The sequence below is a fragment of the Rhinoraja longicauda genome, chromosome 28 (assembly GCF_053455715.1).
Source record: "Rhinoraja longicauda isolate Sanriku21f chromosome 28, sRhiLon1.1, whole genome shotgun sequence".
Classification (NCBI taxonomy): domain Eukaryota; kingdom Metazoa; phylum Chordata; class Chondrichthyes; order Rajiformes; family Arhynchobatidae; genus Rhinoraja; species Rhinoraja longicauda.
In genome coordinates, this window is record NC_135980.1 from 30,075,853 (window position 1) to 30,095,852 (window position 20,000).

At 53.2% G+C, this 20,000-nt stretch overlaps 1 protein-coding gene across 1 annotated transcript in view; it reads right to left on the reverse strand.

Moving 5' to 3' along the window:
- The window catches only part of LOC144607219 (uncharacterized), a 63,183-nt gene that overhangs the window by 39,212 nt on the left and 3,971 nt on the right, over positions 1-20,000 (reverse strand). The window contains exons 2-6 of the mRNA XM_078423899.1: positions 18,731-20,000; positions 17,341-17,537; positions 15,824-15,995; positions 8,799-8,849; positions 6,829-6,922 (exon numbers count right to left, since the gene is read on the reverse strand). The exon at positions 18,731-20,000 is cut by the window's right edge and continues 783 nt beyond it. Coding sequence (XP_078280025.1) covers positions 6,829-6,922; positions 8,799-8,849; positions 15,824-15,995; positions 17,341-17,537; positions 18,731-19,834 — 1,618 coding nt within the window. The 5' untranslated portion in view covers positions 19,835-20,000. The remainder of the gene's footprint in view (positions 1-6,828; positions 6,923-8,798; positions 8,850-15,823; positions 15,996-17,340; positions 17,538-18,730) is intronic.

Genomic DNA, 20,000 nt, shown 5'->3' on the forward strand with positions numbered 1-20,000 from the left:
ACTCGCAGTCCGTTCACCGGTGTAATGTTGGGAGCTGGCAAGGTCTCGTTGTAGTTCTAGTTCAGGTTCTAGTTCTCCTTCCCTCCCTCTCTCCCTCCCTCTCTCCTTCCCTCTCTCCCTCCCTCTCTCTCTCTCTCTCTCCCTCCCTCTCTCCCTCCCTCCCTCTCTCTCTCTCTCTCCCTCCTCTCCCCCCCGCTGTGTACGACTTGTGTGTGTGTGTGTGTGCGTGTGTGTGGGGGGGACTCTATATTATTTCCTCTCCGCCCCCTTCTCTCTCTCTCTGAATTCAGCAATAATCGGCAGAATTATTCAGGGTTTGTCAGACTCCTGTGCGATAAACTATCCGGTCATTTGGTTCTCTCTCCCTCTCTCCCTCTCCCCCCCTACTCTCTCTCTCTCTCTCTCTCTCCCCCTCTCTCACTCACTCTCCCCCTCTTTCTCTCTCTCCACTTCTCTCCCCCTTCTCTCCCCCCCTCCTCTCTCTCTCTCCCTCCTTCTCTCTCTCTCTCCCCCTCTCTCTCTCCCTCCTTCTCTTCTCGCCCTCTCCCTCTCCCCCCCACTCTCTCTCTCTCTCTCTCTCTCTCCCTCCCTCCCTCCCTCTCTAACTTGGCTCCAGTCCGGTGGTTTCAGCCAGCAATGAGACGGAAAATGGCAGCTTGAAAGTTTAATCATTCATCCGAGATAAACAGGCTGCGCTCAAAGGAGAGGCGAAAGTTCACCTCCATGATTGCGCCAGCCCTTGCCTTGCCTCCTTGCCTTGCCTCCTTGTCACTTTGCCTTGCCTCCTTGCCTTGCCTCCTTGCCTTGCCTCCTTGCCTCCTTGCCTCCTTGCCTTGCCTCCTTGCCTTGTCCTTGCAGCAGGGCGCTTGGCTGTGAAATCGCGTGGAAACGATTAAATAAATAAACTCCCCTCTCAGTGAACGGCCAGATAACTGTTTCAAATGGAATATTACAAAACCTGCCGAAACCCATGGACAGCTCACCTCTCCCAACTGAAACCCAGGTCACACTCACAAACAATGGCAGTCTGTGTTGATTTATTTATTTATAGTACCAAAGCACTTGGTTAATAATTGAAGGCACAAAGTAACAGAGTGGGTCAGGCATCATCTCTGGAGAACATGGAGTGATCACTCCGGCATCAGTCTGAGTGAGGAAGGGTTCCACCCCAAAAGTCACCCATTCCTTCTCTCCAGAGATGCTGCCTGTCCCGCTGAGTTACTCCAGCGTTTTAGACAACAGGTGCAGGAGGAGGCCATTCGGCCCTTCGAGCCAGCACTGCCATTCAATGTGATCATGGCTGATCATTCTCAATCAGTACCCCGTTCCTGCCTTTTCCCCATACCCTCTGACTCCGCTATCCTTAAGAGCTCTATCTAGCTCTCTCTTGAATGCATTCAGAGAATTGGCCTCCACTGCCTTCTGAGGCAGAGAATTCCACAGATTCACAACTCTCTGATTGAAAAGGTTTTTCCTCATCTCAGTTCATAAATGGCCGACCCCTTATTCTTAAACTGTGGCCCCTTGTTCTGGACTCCCCCAACATTGGGAACATGTTTCCTGCCTCTAACGTGTCCAACCCCTTACTAATCTTATACGTTTCGATAAGATCTCCTCTCATCCTTCTAAATTCCAGTGTATACAAGCCTAGTCGCTCCAGTCTTTCAACATATGATAGTCCCGCCATTCTGGGAATTAACCTAGTAAAACTACGCTGCACGCCCTCAATAGCAAGAATACCCTTCCTCAAATTTGGAGACCAAAACTGCACACAGTACTCCAGGTGTGGTCTCACTAGGGCCCTGTACAACAGTCCTGTATTAGCCGGGACATCCAGTATTTTGAGCTAAATTGGGCTCCAGCGCCCGTAGTCAGGATGGAACCCGGGTCTCCGGCGCTGCATTCGCTGTAAGGCAGCAACTCTACCGCTGCGCCACCATGACCACCCAAAACAATGCCATTATTTAACCGCGGTCATGGGATCTTGCTGTGCACTCATTGTCATTGCATTTCCTTCATTATATGTTCATAAGTCACAGGAGCAGAAATAGGCCATTCGGCCCATCGACTCTACTCCACCATTCAATCAAGGCTGATCTATCTCTCCCTCCCAACCCCATTCTCCTGCCTTCTCCCCATAACCTCTGACACCCGCACTGATCAAGAATCTATCTATCTCTGCCTTAAAAATATCCACTGACTTGGCCTCCACAGCCTTCTGTGGCAAAGAATCCCACAGATTCACCACCCTCTGACTAAAGAAATTCCTCCTCATCTCCTTCCTTTTATTCTAAGTCTGTGGCCTCTGGTCCTAGACTCTCCCACTGGTGGAAACATCCAGTCTGAAGAAGGAGGCGGGTCTACACTGGAATTTAGGCTTGTATACACTGGAATTTAGAAGGATGAGAGGAGATCTTATCGAAACGTATAAGATTATTAAAGGGTTGGACACGTTAGAGGCAGGAAACATGTTCCCAATGTTGGGGGAGTCCAGAACAAGGGGCCACAGTTTAAGAATAAGGGATAGGCCATTTAGAACGGAGATGAGGAAAAACTTTTTCAGTCAGAGAGTTGTGAATCTGTGGAATTCTCTGCCTCAGAAGGCAGTGGAGGCCAATTATAGACAATAGGTGCAGGAGTAGGCCATTCAGCCCTTCGAGCCAGCACCGCCATTCAATGCGATCATGGCTGATCACTCTCTGAATGAATTCAAGAGAGAGCTAGATAGAGCTCTTAAGAATAGCAGAGTCAGGGGAGAAGGCAGGAACGGGGTACTGATTGAGAATGATCAGCCATGATCACATTGAATGGCGGTGCTGGCTCGAAGGGCCGAATGGCCTCCTCCTGCACCTATTGTCTATTGTCGACCCTAAAGGTCACGCATTCCTTCTCTCCAGAGATGCTGTCAGACCCACTGAGTTCCTCCAGCTTTTTGTGCCTGTCTTGTCTCCACATCTGCCCTGTTCACCTTTTCTGTGGCCACTCTCTCAGCCTGTGTACAGAGCCACCGAAACTTGACTCAAGTCTTCAGCTGTTGACCGATACTTCACAGTGACTGTAAGACTCTCAAACGCCCCACCCACACAGGGCCGTGAACAGGCTTGTCGTTGACCCTTAAAGAAGTGGATAAGGTCACATTCACTTACACTGAGAACATATGCAGATCGTACACCGGTAGCAGGGAGTGGCAGCGTAACGCTGTTGCCTTTGAATTAATTCGAGTTCAGATTCCTACTGGCACCGTTTGCAACTCTGGATTTAGTTACGAGACATTGTAAGAACACAAGGAATAACACAGGAGAAGGCCGTGTGATCCAAAATCTGAATGTGTATTAGAGTGTAGGAAAAAAAAACTGCAGATGCTGGATCGAAGGTAGACACAAAATGCTGGAGTAACTCAGCGGGGCAGGCAGCACCTCGGGAGAGAAGGAATGCGTGACGTTTCGGGTCGAGACCCTTCTTCAGTCCGAAGACTGGAGCAACTGGGCTTGTATACACTGGAATTTAGAAGGATGAGAGGGGATCTTATTGAAACATATAAGATTATGAAGGGGTTGGACGTGCTAGAGGCAGGAAGCATGTTCCCAATGTCGGGGGAGTCCAGAACCAGGGGCCACAGTTTAAGAATAAGGGGTAGGCCATTTAGAATGGAGGTGAGGAAAAACCTTTTCACTCAGAGAGTTGTGAAGCTGTGGAATTCTCTGCCTCAGAAGGCAATGGAGGCCAATTCCCTGGATGCTTTCAAGAGAGAGTTAGATAGGGCTCTTAATGATAGCGGAGTCAAGGGATATGGGGAGAAGGCAGGAACGGAGTACTAATTGTGGATGATCAGCCACGATCACGGTGAATGGCGGTGCTGGCTCGAAGGGCCGAATGGCCTCCTCCTGCACCTATTGTCTATTGACTCGAAACGTCACCCATTCCTTCTCTCCCGAGATGCTGCCTGACCCGCTGAGTTACTCCAGCATTTAGTGTCTACCTTTGGTGTTAGAGTGTGGTGCCAAAGTTACCAGGTGCTTGAGTGTACCCCTATCCTTTCCCAGAGGACTGTTCCAGTGAGTGGCATGGTGGCGCAGCGGTAGAGTGGCAGTGTCACTGCGCCAGAGACCCAGGTGTACGATCTTGATTAATAGGGTGCTGTTTGTACGTTCTCCCCGTGACCTGCGTGGGTTTTCTCCGGGTGCTCCGGTTTCTTCCCACACCTCAAAGACGTGCAGATTTTTTAGGTTAATTGGCTTTGGTAATATTGTAAATTATCCACAGTGTGTGTAGGATAGTGTTAGTGTGCGGGGATCGCTGGTCGGTGCGGACTCGATGGGCCGAAGGGTTGGTTTCCACGCCCACCTTAACTAAACTAAATATTTGGCTGATGGAGGCTGGTCCGCCGTTCATCAACTCAGCAGATCATTTCCCTGCACTTTTCCCTCGAGTCCTCTAAACGTCTGTTTCAAACAAACTCAATGACTGAGTTTAGTTTAGTTTAGTTTATTGTCACGTATCCTGAGTGAAAAGCATTTTTGTTGCGTGCCAACCAGTCAGTGGAAAGACAACACATGATTACAATCGAGCCGTCCACAGTGCACAGATACAGGGTAAAGGGAACAACGTTTAGTGCAAGATAAAGTCCAGCAAAGTCCGACTAAAGATAGTCCGAGGCTCTCCAATGAGGTAGATGGGAGGTCAGGACCGCTCTCTAGTTGGTGATAGGATGGTCCAATTGCCTGATAACAGCCGGGAAGAAACTGTCCCTGAATCTGGAGGTGTGTGTTTTCTCACTTCTGGGCCTCTTGCCTGATGGGAGAGGGGAGAAGAGGGAGTGACCGGGGTGAGACTGGTCCTTGGTTATGCTGCTGGCCTTGCCGAGGCAGCGTGAGGTGTAGATGGAGTCAGTGGAAGGGAGATTGAGTACTCTACTCACTTGACAGTATCTCAGTGGGGCAGGCAGCATCTCTGGATGTGTTTTCCTTCTGTAGCCTCCACAGAACTCTGGGTTGGGCACCTACCCTCTGAAGCAAGAAATCTCTCCCCATCTCAGTCCCAAACAGACTATCCCTTGTGCGGAGAGCTTTGGAAAAAATTGTAAATTGTTCCCAGTGTGTGTAGGATAGTGCTAGTGTATGGGATGATTGCTGTTTGGCACGGGCTCGGTGGGCCGAAGGGCCTCGTATCTCTACAGTCTAAGGCCATACATTGTTAGCCTTTCACACACCGAGAACATACCTCACCCCTGGTGAAGCATTGTGCAAGTGTGCTCGCTGTTGTAGCGTGAGAAACACAGCAGACAACACATAAAACATTCGCACAGGCAGCAGTGTTGTTGCAACAGGGTAATCTGTCTTTAATGATGTGGAATGAGAATTAAGTAACGGACTGCACATTGGAATGATCTCCTGAGCCCTCTGATCAATGCCACGGAATTACAATGCCCTCTGAGGTTCACCAGGTTAATTCCCGGGATGGCGGGACTGACGAATGATGAAAGAATGGGTCGGCTAGGCTTATATTCACTGGAATTTAGAAAGATGAGAGGGGATCTTATAGAAACATATAAAATTCTTCAGGGATTGGACAGGCTAGATGCAGGAAAAAAATGTTCCCCGATGTTGGGGGGAAGTCCAGAACCAGGGGCCACAGTTTAAAAATAAGGGGTAGGCCATTCAGGACTGAGATGACGAAAAACCTTTTCACCCAGAGAGTTGTGAATCTGTGGAATTCCCTGCCACAGAAGGCAACGGAGGCCAATTCACTGGATGTTTTCAAGAGAGAGTTTAGCTCTTAGGGCTAACGGAAACAAGGGATATGGGGAGAAGGCAGGAACGGGGTACTGATGATCAGCCATGATCACAATGAATGGCGGTGCTGGCTCGAAGGGCTGAATGGCCTCCTCCTGCACCTATGTTCTATACCATAGATGTTTCCCCTAGGATGCTCCCCTCTCTTCCCAGTGGTTCTCTAGTTGGTCAATGAATCGGCTACGGGAGAAGGTGAATGATCAGAGCACCAAGGATGGAGTTGATGAGCACGTGAGAGAGAATAGGTATGACAGGTGTCGCATGGTGGCGCAGCGGTAGAGTTGCTGCCTCACAGCGCCAGTGACCCGGGTTCCATCACGACTACGGGCGCTGTCTGTACGGAGTTTGAACGTTCTTCCCGTGACCGTGTGGGCTTTCTCCGAGTGCTACAGTTTCCTCCCACATCTCAAAGACGTGCGGGTTAATTGGCTTCAACATAATTGTAAGTTTTCCCTAGTGTGTCGGATAGTGTTATTGCACAGGGTGATCGCTGCCGGCGTGGGCTCAGTGGGCCAAAGGGCGTGTTACCGCGCTCAATCTCTAAAGTACCAACGACGTGCAGGTTTGTGGGTCAAATAGCTTCTGTAAATTGTCCCTTGTGTGTAGGATAAAACTAGTGTGTGAGTAGACACACAGTGCTGGAGTAACTCAGCGGGTCAGGCAGCATCTGTGGAGAACATGGATAGGTGACGTTTCACAGAGTGCTGGAGTAACTCAGCGGCTCAGGCAGCATCTCTGGAGAGAAGGAATGGGTGACGTTTCGGGTCGAGACCCCTCTTCAGACTCAGCATCTGCACTTTCTTTCCCTACACTAGAGTGTGAGGATCGCTGGTCGGCACGGCCTCGGTGGGCTGAAGGGCCTGTTTCCACCCTGTAGCTCTAGAGCCTAAAGTGACCATGAAGTAAACGGTGGAATGCTTTTTGATGACACATACTCGATGGCCCAAATGAATCCTTTCTGCTCTGAAGGGAAATATAAAAATATTAATTATGAATGATGAGGTGAGCGTTTGTCAGTAACTGCTGGAGGAGTCACAGTCTAGGTCATATTCTTGGATTCGCTGCTTGACGTAGGCGAGCTTGTTCTTCAGGTAGGTACATCGTTGCTTCTTCTCCACAAACGTTGGGTCCTGTTTCATTAAAACAGCTGCAGTTAGAAGAGGCCCAGCACACATTGGAGGAACAGCGCCTCATATTTCGCTTGGGCATCTTACACCCCAGCGATATAAATATTGAAGGTAGACACAAAATGCTGGAGTAACTCAGCGGGTCAGGCAGCATCTCTGGAGTGAAGGAATGGGCAACTTCTTCAGAGTCTGAAGAAGGGTCTCGACCCAAAACGGTGAGGGAGGGGCCGGGATGGTGGGGGAGGGGCCAGGGTAGCAGTGGGGGAGGGGCCAGAACTGGGGGAGGGGGCGGGGTAGCAGTGGGGGAGGGGCCGGAACAGCGGGGGAGGGGCCAGGACAGTGGTGGAGGGGCCGGGGTAGCAGTGAGGGAGGGGCCGGGACAGTGGGGGAGGGGCCGGGACAGTGGGGGAGGGGCCGAGACAGTGAGGGAGGGGTCGGGACGGTGAGGGAGGGGCCGGGACGGTGAGGGAGGGGCCGTGACGGTGAGGGAGGAGCCGGGACAGTGGGGGAGGGGCCAGGGTAACAGTGGGGTAGGGGCCGGGACAGTGGGGGAGGGGCCGGGACAGTGGGGGAGGGGCCAGGATGGTGGGGAGGGGCCGGTGTAGCAGTGGGGGGAGGCCCAGACAGTGGGAGAGGGGCCGGGACAGTGAGGGATGGGTTGGGGAAGTAGTGGGGGAGGGGCCGGGATGGTGGGGGAGGGGCTGGGGAAGCAGTGGGGGTGGGGCCAGGATGGTGGGGGAGGGGCTGGGATGGTGGGGGAGGGGCCGGGAAGGCGGGGTGGGGCCGTGGAAGTAGTGGGGGAGGGGCCGGGACAGTGGGGGAGGGGCTGGGGAAGCAATGGGGGAGGGGCCGGGACGGTGGGAGAGGGGCTGTGGAAGTGGTGGAGGTCGGGATGGCGGGGGAGGGGCTGGGGAAGCGGTGGGGGCCGGGACGGTGGGGGCCGGGACGGTGGGGGAGGGGCCGGGACGGTGGGGGAGGGGCTGTGGAAGTGGTGGGGGAGGGGCTGTGGAAGTGGTGGGGGAGGGGCCTGGACGGTGGGGGTGGGGCCAGGACACTGGGGGAGGGGCCGGGACACTGGGGGAGGGGCCAGGACGGTGGGGGAGGGGCCAGGACGGTGGGGGAGGGGCCAGGACGGTGGGGAAGGGGCCCGGATGGTGGGGAGGGGCCGGTGTAGCAGTGGGGGGAGGCCCAGACAGTGGGAGAGGGGCCGGGACAGTGAGGGATGGGTTGGGGAAGTAGTGGGGGAGGGGCCGGGATGGTGGGGGAGGGGCTGGGGAAGCAGTGGGGGAGGGGCCAGGATGGTGGGGGAGGGGCTGGGATGGTGGGGGAGGGGCCGGGAAGGCGGGGTGGGGCCGTGGAAGTAGTGGGGGAGGGGCCGGGACAGTGGGGGAGGGGCTGGGGAAGCAATGGGGGAGGGGCCGGGACGGTGGGAGAGGGGCTGTGGAAGTGGTGGAGGTCGGGATGGCGGGGGAGGGGCTGGGGAAGCGGTGGGGGCCGGGACGGTGGGGGCCGGGACGGTGGGGGAGGGGCCGGGATGGTGGGGGAGGGGCTGTGGAAGTGGTGGGGGAGGGGCCTGGACGGTGGGGGTGGGGCCAGGACAGTGGGGGAGGGGCCGGGACACTGGGGGAGGGGCCGGGGCGGTGGGGGAGGGGCCAGGACGGTGGGGGAGGGGCCAGGACGGTGGGGAAGGGGTCGGGGAAGCGGTAGGGGAGGGGCCGGGACGGTGGGGGTGGGACAGTGGGGGAGGGGCCTGGACAGTGGGGGAGGGGCCGGGACGGTGTGAGCTGGGAGGGGCGAGCATGGCCTTCCGTCGGCCTGTCCACTATAACCAAAATCCATTATAAAGAGGTCCGTTAAAACAAAGGCTAACTGCACTCACATTCTTTTTCTCCTTATAATCTTCAAGGATCTTCATTATCCGTCTGTGCTCCTGGAAAAAGAGAAAAGGACAAGTGTGGAAGTGAGAATTAGGTCATAAGTGACAGGAGTCGGATTAGGCCATTCGGCCCATCAAGTCTACTCCGCCATGGCTGGTCTATCTCTCCCTCCTAACCCCATTCTCCTGCCTTCTCCCCATAACCTTTGACATCCGTACCAATCAAGAATCTATCTATCTCTGCCTTAAATATATCCACTGACTTGGCCTCCACAGCCGCCTGTGGCAAAGAATCCCACAGATTCACCACCACAGGTGAGGATGGTGTGTCAGTCACGGGCAGTCAGACGAGTGTGGATTATCGTACAAGCTCCATGTAACTCTGTGTGCACCATGCTACCCAGTTACAACAGCTTGGAGGTTTTGCCTCAGAGAATCTTTCTTTCCATTTGACCCGACCTTTTCCACCTCTTCATTGTCCAGAGGCAGGGATCCCAGGCATGGGAGTTTAGTTCCCACAAAAGCACAGTAGACAAATGTACAAGACACAGAGGTTGTGCAGGCTGGGTCTTTATTCCATGGAACGCAGGAGGATGAGGGGTGGTTGGGGCAGATTCAGCGGGCATCAGTCTGAAGAAGGGTCTCGGCCTGAAATGTCACCCATTCCTTCTCTCCAGAGATGCTGCCTGACCCGCTGAGTTACTCCGGCATTTTGTGTCTACTTGTTTCCGCGCTGTATCTCCAATGCCTAAAGTTCATGAGAAGAATGTATTGGGTGAATGCACCAAATCACTTGCCCAGAGTAGGGGAATTGAGAACCAGACACAGGTTTAAGGTGAGGAGAGAAAGATTTAATAGGAACCTGAGGGGCAACCTTTTTCACACAAAGAGTGGTGGTGGTATGGAACGAGCTGTCGGAGGAGGTAGTTGAGACAGGTTCTTTCATAACGACTAAGAAACACTTCGACTCTAACAGCCGTGCCACTGCGCTGCACTTCCATGCGGTAGAGACATGGGTTTGGCAAGTATTGGCGTGGCTGGAGATAGACACAAAAAACTGGAGCAACTCAGCGGGTCAGGCAGCATCTCTGGAGAAAAGGGATAGGTGACGTTTCAGATCGAGACCCTTCTTAAGACTGAGAGTCAGGGGAAAGGGAAACGAGAGATCTAGGCGATGATGTAGGCGATGATGTAGAGAGAAAGAGAACAAAGAGGGCGGCACGGTAGCGCAGCGGTAGAGTTGCTGCTTTACAGCGAATGCAGCACCGGAGACTCAGGTTCGATCCTGACTACGGGTGCTGTACTGTAAGGAGTTTGTACGTTCTCCCCGTGACCTGCGTGGGTTTTCTCCGAGATGTTCGGTTTCCTCCCACACTCCAAAGACGTACAGGTATGTAGGTTAATTGGCTGGGTAAATGTAAAAATTGTCCCTAGTGGGTGTAGGATAGTGTTAATGTATGGGGATCGCTGGGCGGCACGGACTTGGAGGGCCGAAAAGGCCTGTTTCCGGCTGTATATATATGATATGATGATATGATAAATGAATGAAAGATATGCCAAAAAGTAACGATGGTAAAGGAAACAGGCCATTGATAGCTGTGGGCTAGGTGAACACAAGGTGCAGACAATGAGACTCAACAAGACGATGTTGAAGCTGGTACGACTTGGGTGGGGGAGGGACGGAGAGAGAGGGGGTGCCAGGGGTTACTTGAAGTTAGAGAAATCAATATTAAACCACTGGGGTGTGAGATGCCTAAGTGAAATATGAGGTGCTGTTCCTCCAATTTGCGCTGGGCCTCACTCTGACAATGGAGGAGGTCCAGGACAGAAAGGTTAGTATGGGAGTGGGAGTTAGAGTGTTTGGCAACTGGGAGATCAGGCGGACAGGCTGGAGAACGTTAGTTGAGTGCAAGGATCGGGAGGCTGGCGATATTACTTTGGAATGGAAGATGCTCAGGCATAATTCTACCACAGACAATTATGAGAGGACTGGAAAAGTGGATAAAGAACTCTATCTTACTTTACTGGAGCAGTGAATAATCAGCGGGCATTGGTTTTAAAGTAATTAATAGAAGTATTAGAGAGACATTTTTCACCTCGAACCCACAATTTACTGATTAGTACGGGTGTCAGGGGTTACGGGGGGAAGGCAGGAGAATTGGGCTAGGAGAGAGAGATTGAATGGCAGAATAGACTTGATGGGTCGAGTGGCCTAATTCTGCTCCCATCATGTATGACCTTATGACAATTGGCGGGGAATCTAGTCGGAAAGAAAAGGGGTGGAATTCCTATTACTTTTTTAGTTTAGTTTAGAGATACAGCGTGGAAACAGGCCCTTCGGCCCACCGGGTCCACGCCGACCAGCGATCCCCGCACACTGACACCATCCTACACCCACTAGGGACAACTTTTACATTTACCGAGCCAATTAACCTACAAACCTGCACGTCTTCGGAGTGTGGGAGGAAACTGAAGATCTCGGAGAAAACCCACGCAGGCCATGGGGAGAACGTACAAACTCCGTACAGACGGCGCCCGTAGTCGGGATGGAACCCGGGTCTCCGGCGCTGCATTCGCTGTAAGGCAGCAACTCTACCGCTGCACCACCGTGACGCCCTGGTGAATCTAATTGGACGAGTACTTGGTCTACACGGTAATGGATGGACCACTGGGAGGCAGGGTTAGAAGAGGCTTTTATTTCTGCCTTGGTCACAGGGACTAAATAGTTTGCTTTTAGAGTCACAAAGCGTGCAACTGCTTTCACTACAGACAATACCACCCACTTCAGCGTCATCTGCAAACTTGCTACTCATGCCTTGTACCTTCTCATCCAAATCATTAATACAGATAACAAACAGCACTGGGCCCACACCCAACCGTGAGCCATACCACGAGTCACTGGTGCTACAAACGTCAGACATTCTGGTGCTTTGATGTCCTGCATCATTGGCCTTGATTTGTCCTTTTGCATAACTCACATTCATTTGTTCTTTGTACCTCTTCGTATCTCTAATTTCCCTCTCCCTGACTCTCAGTCTGAAGAATTAAATGTGTAGGAAAGAAAACTACAGATGCTGGTTTACATTGAAGATAGACATGAAAATGCTGGAGTAACTCAGCGGGTCAGGCAGCGTCTCTGGAGAGAAGGAATGGGTGTCTCCAGAGATGCTGCCTGACCCGCTGAGTTACTCCAGCATTTTGTGCCTACCTTCGAATTGAATTAAATACTCGATTGTCACATGTAACAAGTCACGGTGAAATTCTTTACTCGCATGCCCAAGGTATGCAAATGGTCACCATGTAAAAGGTTCCTGACATAGGTACAAATTACCCCCCCCCCGCCAGGTTCTCCTTTGTTCTTCCCGAGAAGGATCTCGACTGGAAACGTCACCTATACCTTTTTTCTCCAGAGATGCTGCCTGACCCGCTGAGTTACTCCAGCACTCTGTGAAACGTCACCTATCCATGTTCTCCACAGATGCTGCCTGACCCGCTGAGTTACTCCGGCACTCTGTGAAACGTCATAGAAACATAGAAAGTAGGTGCAGGAGTAGGCCATTCGGCCCTTCGAGCCTGCACCGCCATTCAATATGTGACCATAATATGGTTGAGTTCTTCATTAGGATGGAGAGTGACATAGCCATTGGTGGAGCGGGAGCACGTGGCCGCTGGCTGGGTGAGGTCACGTGGGGCGCGGGGCGGTGACGCCACCCTTTGTCCCATATTTGGAGGTGAAGAAGTTGGCAACCCCTCCCTCAACATGACGTTTGTTTCCGTATACGAAGGTCGTTTTTTTCCACAGGTGTGCTAACACTAGGGACTATTTGAGCCTTTCCCAGCTCGCAGTGAGTTGAGGAGATTTCAAAACGCATCAAACATTCCTCGGACTATCAGTTCCTTATCAGCAGCTCGGTATCGAGAAAACAAAAGCCAAGAGTAGTCAAATATTTGTTACCAACAGTTGGTGCCGACTACTCCCTATTCTCACCTCTCCCATCGGGCAAAACCAGGGCCAATTATAGAGCCCGGCAGCCTTTCCAAGAGAAGTTGGCATTTGGGAGTCATAGAAACATAGACAATAGGTGCAGGAGTAGGACATTCGGCCCTTCGAGCCAGCACCGCCATTCAATGTGATCGTGGCTGATCATCTACAATCAGTACCCAGTTCCTGCCTTCTCCCCATACCCCCTGACTCCGCTATCCTTAGGAGCTCTATCTAGCTCTCTCTTGAATGCATTCAGAGAATTGGCCTCCACTGCCTTCTGAGGCAGAGAATTCCACAGATTTACAACTCTCCGACTGAAAAAGTTTTTCCTCATCTCCGTTCTAAATGGCGTACCCCTTATTCTTAAACTGTGGCCCCTGGTTCTGGACTCCCCCAACATTGGGAACATGTTTCCTGCCTCTAACGTGTCCAACCCCTTAATAACCTTATACGTTTCGATAAGATCTCCTCTCATCCTTCTAAATTCCAGCGTATACAAGCCTAGCCACTCCAGTCTTTCAACATACGAAGATCACCCACAATCGGTAACCCGTGCCTGCCTTCTCCCCATATCCCTTGATTCCGCTCGCCCCTAGAGCTCTATCTAACAGAGTCTAGGATTTGGTCAAAACTGCAGAGTGTTATGGCCATCTTACCCTTCCAGCTTTGCAGGAAGGAACTGCAGACGCCGGTTTAAATTGAAAGGTTGGTGGGTGAATGGAACGAGCTGCCAGAGGAGGATGTTGAGGCAGGGGACTATCGCAATGCTTTAGAAGTAATGAAGCAGACAGACACAAAATGCTGGAGTAACTCAACGGGACAGGGCAGGATCTCGGGAGAGAAGGAATGGGTGACTTTTCCGTTTTGTTGAGTCTCACAGAAAAAAACTGTAGTTGTTGGTTAAAATCGAAGGTAGACACAAAATGCTGGAGTAACTCAACGGGACAGGCACGATCTCTGGAGAGAAGGAATGCGTGACGCTTCGGGTCGAGACCCTTAAACATCACCCATTCCTTCTCTCCCGAAATGCTGCCTGACCCGCTGAGTTACTCCAGCATTTTGTGTCTACCCTCATTGTCTGTAACTGGTTTTCACCTAGCACACAGCTCACAATGGCCTGTTTCGTTGATCATCGTTACTTTTTGGAAAACCTTTCATTCATCTGTTCTATATCTCTCTAGATCACCGTCTCTATCTCTCGCTCGTTTCCCTCTCCCCTGACTCTCAGTCTGAAGAAGGGTCTCGCCCCGAAACGTCACCTATTCCTTTTTCTCCAGAGATGCTACCTGCCCCGCTGAGTTACTCCAGCTTTTTGTGTCTATCTGACACTTCCAGCTGTTGCCCACTGAAGATTCATCTCCAACTGATCAGATTTGAAACCACCATCAGACTCTGAGCCAAGGTATCCTTACAGTAGTGATCATTGTCAGATCTCAAGAGCTGTTGCCTAGAGTCATAGAGTGATACAGCGTGGAAACAGGCCCTTCAGCCCAACTTGCCCACACCGGCCAACATGTCCCAGCTACACTTGTCCCACTTTGGTCCATATCCCTCCAAACTTGTCCTATCCATGTACCTGTCTAACTATTTCTTAAACGTTGGGATAGTCCCAGCATCAACTACCTCCTCTGGCAGCTTGTTCCACACACCCACCACCCTCTGTGTGAAGGATTCCTATTAAATCAGATTCCTATGAAATCTTTTCCCCTTCAACTTATATATATCGCCAAAATATATCGGCACACGAAACTGCAGTTGCCACAATCTTGAGTCAAAGACTGGAGAAGTCAGCAGGTCAGGCAGCTACTATCTACATTTTGTGTCAGGACCCAGATTTTTCTGGGAGAGGGGGGGGTAGATGAGGGGGGGGGGGGTGGATGGGGAGGGGGGGGCAGAGACTGCTGGTTCCACAGGGAGCTCCCCCTCAGTGATTTCTCCTGCTCTCTGACTCTATGACCACATTTAACCCAGACTCGAATATTGACTTCTCTAACTTCAAGTAACCCTTGCATTCCCTCTCTCTCCATCCCCCCCCCCCCTTCCGAGTTCTCTGACTGTCCTCCTGTATACTCCGTTGTCACCTTCCCCTAACCAGCAATGATCCATTCTACATCTCCCTTCATCCACGTCCCCTTTGATCTCTCGTTTTCACACATTACCCTTCCATATCTCTGTGTCTCCCTCGACCCTGACTCTCAGTCTGAGGAAGGGTCTCGACCTGAAACGTCGCCCATTCCTTCTCTCCAGAGATGCTGCCTGACCCGCTGAGTTATTCCAGCATTCTGTGTCTATCTTCGTTAGGGTTACCAACTTCCTTACTCCTAAAGAAGGGACAAAGGGTGATGTCACCGCCCCTCGCCCCACGTGACCTCACCCAGCCAGCAGCCACGTGCTCCCGCTCCACCAATGGCGGTTGCCTAGGCCTACACTGTCCAGGACTACAGCGTCCCCTGGGCTACAGCGGCCGGGCCTACAGTGTCCGGGCCTACACTGTCCAGGACTACAACGGCCCCTGGGCTACAGTGTCCGGCCTACAGTGTCCGGGCCTACAGTGTCCGGGCCTACAGTGTCCGGGCCTACAGTGTCCGGGCCTACAGTGTCCGGGGCTACAGTGCCGTCCGGGGCTACAGTGCCGTCCGGGGCTACAGTGCCGTCCGGGGCTACAGTGCCGTCTGGGGCTACAGTGCCGCCCGGGGCTACAGTGCCGTCCGGGGCTACAGTGCCGTCCGGGGCTACAGTGCCGTCCGGGGCTACAGTGTCCGGGCATACAGTGTCCGGGCCTACAGTGTCCCGGCCTACAGTGTCCGGGCCTACAGTGTCCCGGCCTACAGTGTCCGGGCGTACAGTGTCCGGGCCTACAGCGCCATCTGGGCCTACAGTGTCCAGGCCTACAGCGCCGTCCGGGCCTAATACGGGACAAGGGCGGTCCCGTACGGGACATCCAATTTAGCCCAAAATACGTGTCGTCCCAGCTAATGCGGGACAGTTGGCGAGCCTGATCTTCGGTGTGACCCAGCATTCCTTCCCACACATTTCCACTGACCTCTGATGTCTCCACGTACTGGGGCAGCTGCTCGATCAGTATCCTCAGCTCTCCAAACTTCCTGTTGGCCACGTGGATCTCAGTGTGTAGCTCTCTGTATTCTGCATATTGGTCGTTAAATACTCCCTTGTACCGCTCTCTCTCCTCTGCCGTCTCAATCTTCGGGTACTTTCTGTGAGGAATGAAGTTTGCAAAGGACTGTGATTAGTTTAGTCCAGTTTAGTTCATTGTCACGTGTGCCGAGGTACAGTGAAAAGCTTTGGTTGCGTACTACCCAGTCAGAGGGAAGGCAATGCATAATTACATTGCTGCCTGACCCGTACTCCACAACATGCCCCATCAACACTAGTCCCACCTACCTGCGCTTGGTCCATATCCCTCCAAGTGTCCATAGCCATACTGCGCTTGGTCCATACCCCTCCATAAACCTACCCGTGCAGCGTAGGTTCACTAGGTTAACTCCCGGAAAGGCAGGACTGTCATATGTTGAAAGACTGGAGCGACTAGGCTTGTATACACTGGAATTTAGAAGGATGAGAGGGGATCTTATCGAAACATATAAGATTATTAAGGGGTTGGACACGTTAGAGGCAGGAAACATGTTCCCAATGTTGGGGGAGTCAAGAACCAGGGGCCACAGTTTAAGAATAAGGGGTAGGCCATTTAGAACGGAGATGAGGAAAAACTTTTTAATTCAGAGAGTTGTAAATCTATGGAATTCTCTGCCTCAGAAGGCAGTGGAGGCCAATTCTCTGAATGCATTCAAGAGAGAGCTAGATAGAGCTCTTCAGGATAGCGGAGTCAGGGGGTATGGGGAGAAGGCAGGAACGGGGTACTGATTGAGAGTGATCAGCCATGATCACATTGAATGGCGGTGCGTACAGGCTCGAAGGGCCGAATGACCTACTCCTGCACCTATTGTCTATTGTCAAACCTGTCCTATCCATGTACCTGTCCAAATGTTTCGTACACGTTATGATGGTATCGTGTCCTTCTCCTTGGACCTTCCTGTTCCCTGCTATCCAACATTCAGGTACGATCACCCTAGACTAACCTGAAGCAATGACTCTATCTGTGTCCCCAAACATGCTCCTGTCTGCAGTGTTCCCCCAGCATCTTCTATCTCTATCTTTAATTATTTTACATTTACTAACTGCCACAGACAGCTGTGGAGGCCGTCATTGGATAGATTCTTGTGCACGAAGGAACTGCAGATGCCGGTTTACACCGACGACGGACATAAAACGCTGGAGTAACTCAGCGGGACGGGCAGCATCTCTGGGGAGAAGGTCTGAAGAAGGGTCTCGACCCGAAACGTCACCCATTCCTTCTTTCCTGAGATGCTGCCTGACCCGCTGATTCTTGATTAGTACGGGTGTCAGGGGTTACGGGGAGAAGGAGGGGGAATGGGGTGAGGAGGGAGAGATCGATCGGCCATGATTGGATGGCGTGGTAGACCTGATGGGCCGAATGGCCTAATTCTGCTTCGTTAAGTTGAGAAAGACCATGGTCCTTACGTGACGTAATCGGGAACCATGAGAGGCTTCGGGATGAATCCGGCGGGTATGGACTTGTTGAGTGTGCCCGCACCACTGGGCCGCGACGAGAGGTTCTTGGCGGTTCCTTCGACGGGCGGCCGCGGTGTGTTCGTCCGGAGCGACATGCGTTTGAAGGAGAACGGCCGTCTCACCACCACTACTTTGGCCATCCCACGCTACAGGAGGCAACGGAACAACAGGTCAGCCGACAACACCAACCTCAACCGTCAATGAGATCCTTTCACATGAACGAGGAGGCGGATCGCTGGCCTTGCCCCAACCCCTCCCCATCAGCACCCACCAAAGCCCCGAGAGAGGGCGGGCGCGGCACGGTGGCGCAGCGGTAGGCCCCAGTCCCATCCCGACTACGGGCGCTGTCTGTACGGAGTTTGCACGCTCTCCCCGTGACCCGCGTGGGTTTACTCCGGGTGCTCCGGTTTCCTCCCACACTCCAAAGACGTACAGGTTTGTGCTGTAGGTTAAGTGGCTTGGTAGAATTAGTTTAGTTTAGAAATATAGTGCAGAAACAGATCCTTCGGCCCACCGAGTCCGCACCGACCAGCGATCCCCGCACGCTAGCACTATCCTACATGCACCAGGGACAATTTACACTTATACCAAACCAATTAGCCAATCTTGAACTGGTCCTAGACTCTCCCACTAGTGGAAACATCCTCTCCACTGGATCCACTCTATCCAGGCCTTTCACTATTCTGTACGTTTCACTGAGGTCCCCCCTCATTCTTCTAAACTCCAGCGAGTACAGGCCCAGTGCTGACAAACGCTCATCATAGGTTAACCTGCTCATTCCTGGGATCGTTCTTGTAAACCTCCTCTGGACCCTCTCCAGAGCCAGCACATCCTTCCTCAGGTATGGTGGGGCAGAAAGCTGCTCACAATACTCCACATGTGGCCTGACCAGCACCTTGAAGATCCTCAGCTTGATGTGGCTGAACTTTAGATGCCCGAGGTTTGTGATTACTTTTAGTTTAGTTTAGTTTAGAGATACAGCGCGGAAACAGGCCCTTTCGGCCCACCGGGTCCGCGCCGACCAGCGATCCCCACAAACTAACACCATTGTACACCCACTAGGGACAATTTTTACATTTACCAAGCCAATTAACCTACAAACCTGCACGTCTTTGGAGTATGGGAGGAAACCGAAGATCTCGGAGAAAACCCACGTAGGTCACGGGGAGAACGTACAAACTCCGTACAGACAGCACCCGTAGTCGGGATCGAACCTGAGTCTCTGGCGCCGTGAGGCAGCAACTCTACCGCTGCGCCACCGTGACCGCCCAATGTCTCGTCACGGGGGTGGGGGAGGGGGGGTGGGGGAGGGGGGGAGGGGGAGGGGGGGAGATCCTACCTTGCTTTCGAAGGCTTCCCTCTCCCGTCGGTTGAGCTCGTGACGCCACACTTTCAGACACACGGCGGCGCTGAGGAGGTAGAGGAGCATGTTGAAGAAGAGGAAGGCAGTGGCCGCGATCTGCCCGCTCTCCACCCGGCACAGCTGGTAATACAGGGGGCTGTTGGCCATCATGGAGTAGCACAAGCCCCCAAGGCTGAAGCCATTGACGTAGACGATGCCGGCCGCCATGTACACGAAGAAGATGCAGGTGTTGATGGTGAACTCTGTCAGCGGCCACCAGCCTGAGTCGAGGAGGATCGTCCTGTAATACAGAGACAGCCCCAGGATGAGGAGGCTGATGGTGACGATCCAGGCCAGACCCGCCATCACTAGGACAAAGGGCGTCTTGGGTCCCGTGTAGTAATAGTTGTTGCCGATACCGTAGGCCGGGTAGGACCCACCGAGGACGTTGTACCACTGGCTGTCTTTCTGCACGTACGCACAAATGCACGCAAAGACCATGGCTCCGAACAGCAGCTGCATGACCCCCAGCAGCCTCAGCAGCCCCGGCCATGACTTCATGTAGGCGTGCTTCAGCTGGTAGACGTGCATCCTCTCCGTGTAGCTCTGCGCCGTCTCGGGCTCCTTCTCCGCGCGGTCGCTCGGCGGCGAGGGCCCTGCCTCGTACCTCCCGCGGTCTTCGGCCGCCGGCCCGTCCCCGCGGCGGGTCAGGAACGGCGACACCGGCGGCGAGATCTCCTCCGCTGGCCACCAGGAGGCGAGGGCGAGCGGGGACTCGGCACGCCCTCCGCGCCACCTCCACAAGCTCTTCCACGAGTCGGGGATGAACTTCCGCTTGGGCTTGATGTCGGGCGTGAGCAAGCCGCCCGGCACCTTGCCCACCGGCGGGCACAGTGGCAGAGGTGGTGGCACGGCCGTGGAGATGCAGGAGTCTTCCTCCTCCTCAGTGGTGGTGGTGGTAGTAGTGGTGGCACCACCGTTGGAGAGGAGGTGGGTGGGCAGCATCTGCCTCTGAGGACCAGGCCACCCAACCTGACCTCCATCCCCCGATGGCCAACTCCCGTCAGACGCACTCGACACCAGTCTCCGATCCGATGACATCCTCCGCCTACCCGGCCTACCTCTCCAATATGGAGGGGAGGCAGTGAGCTAGCCAAGCAACCTGCAACTGGGAGAAAGTGGGTTCAAATACCACTCAGTACCAAAAATACAATGTGGGCGTTGGGGCTTCTGGTTGCTGTGAATGTGTTTTTAACCGGGCGTCACG